The 1,849-nt window shown below is 29.8% G+C and overlaps 1 protein-coding gene across 1 annotated transcript in view; it reads right to left on the bottom strand.

The window, feature by feature from the left end:
- Positions 1–1,849, bottom strand: part of LOC105510749 (syntaxin-binding protein 5-like) — a 314,922-nt gene that overhangs the window by 49,767 nt on the left and 263,306 nt on the right. The window contains exon 10 of the mRNA XM_011940656.1: positions 1,513–1,591. Within this exon, the coding sequence (XP_011796046.1) occupies positions 1,513–1,591 (79 nt within the window). The remainder of the gene's footprint in view (positions 1–1,512; positions 1,592–1,849) is intronic.

The following is a 1,849-nucleotide window of genomic DNA, read 5'->3' as shown; positions in this document are numbered from 1 at the left end:
TTAAACTAGAACACAGGAGAAAAGAGTGGCAAGAGATTTTCCTTTTCAAACTTATTTTCTGAAATTCTTTAATACCTATCTGTTAATAACAGTTAAAGAGGTAGAAACCATACATATTTATATATATATGTGAACAAAAACCCCACAAAATAATACCACAAGCTGCTAGGAATAGTTAATATAGTGTCCTGCACCTTAATAATCCTTGAAGTGCAATACCATATAGCAAATATTGTAAATAATTTTGAACCTGAAGACTCAAGCAAAGTTTAAACTATAAGTAATATTTTAAGAGGCAAAATATATGTCATATATTTCATATTTCCATTAATAATGATTAAATTTAAAACATTCTAATACTTATAATGGTATAAAACAGTGGTCATTTTTATCAGTTAATGCATAGTTGGCTAAAGAGATATTTATATATAGATAAAATAACTGGTTAAAAATGACCATAATTTTGTACTATTAAAATTTTAGAAGAGCAGTTATAAACAAACATTCAGTAAACCTATGATACCAAGAAAACATTATAAAATGAGCACATTATTAATACAAAGTAGGATTATTTAATTTGAATTAAAATAATTTAATGTTTGGCAAGATGTATCATGGTAATTCTGAATGAGCATATTGCCACTAATTATTATTGCCAGGTAAAAGGAACTTGTTGATATATAGGACATGGCTACTTTTTTTTTTTTTTTGAGACAGAGTCTCGCTCTGTTGTCCAGGCTGAAGTGTAGTGGCACCATCTTGGCTCACTGCAACTTCCACCTCCTGGGTTCAAGGGATTCTTGTGCCTCAGCCTCTCAAGTAGCTGAGATTACAGGCATGTGCCACCATGCCCTGCTAATTTTTTTGTGTGTTTTCAGTAGAGACAGGTTTTTGCCATGCTCCTCTAGCTGGTTTCAATTTCCTAACCTCAGGTAATCCACCCGCCTTAGCCTCCCAAAGTGCTGGGATTACAGGTGTGTGGCAAGGCATTCAGCTGGATATGGCTACTTTAAACACAAAATAATATTATATGAATTTTTTTATTTTTCAACATCTTAAAATTTAGTACTTTTTATTACATTAATGTACATAACTTTATCTTTCCAACAAACCGTAATCGTCTGACTTCAGAATGTAAGATCTTAAAGTACAGAGACTTGGTTATGTATTTAAGTCTTTCACATGCAATATCAATGGACACATTGCTTCTGCTTAATCCTGCTACTTGTAGTATGCATGGTCAGAAGTCCTTTACTGTTCAGATTATTGTGTATAATACTTATCTAAATGCTCATTAAGAATCCTGAAATAATTAACACTTGCAATTTGCAATATTCATAATAATCATTATCAGAGATATGTCTACGAGACAAAAAATCAGTTATGTTAATATGGAGGATTCAGTTGTATTTACAATTATGTAAAACTTTAAACAATATATTAACATTGAAGATCATTTGCCTTTATTGTCTCTGCTTCATATCCCTCTTTCCCTAAAGTAAAAATGCATACCTGTTTTTGCAGGTCTTGTATTCTACTTTAAGAATTGGTTTACAAGATTCAGATTTTCTTCCTTCTCTTTGACTTTTTCCTAAAGAAAAAAAAGATTTAATTAAATCTAATTTAAATTCTATTCATCTGTAAGAATTTAAAAATTTGACTAAAGGAATTTAAAGATAAAGGAATAATAATGTAATTATGTGTTTGTCATAACAGGATAAACTTATGTCTATGAATCCTAATATTTTTGTTGAATTTGTAAACAATCTTTAGAGTTGCAATAATTGTCTGCTACATAATTCATAAAATTACCTGTAAAATTATATAACTTTCATCGCTTTACATTCTT

This window comes from Colobus angolensis, unplaced genomic scaffold (genome assembly GCF_000951035.1).
Source record: "Colobus angolensis palliatus isolate OR3802 unplaced genomic scaffold, Cang.pa_1.0 Scaffold190, whole genome shotgun sequence".
Taxonomy (NCBI): Eukaryota; Metazoa; Chordata; class Mammalia; order Primates; family Cercopithecidae; genus Colobus; species Colobus angolensis.
This window is presented reverse-complemented; position numbering and strand designations above follow the sequence as displayed.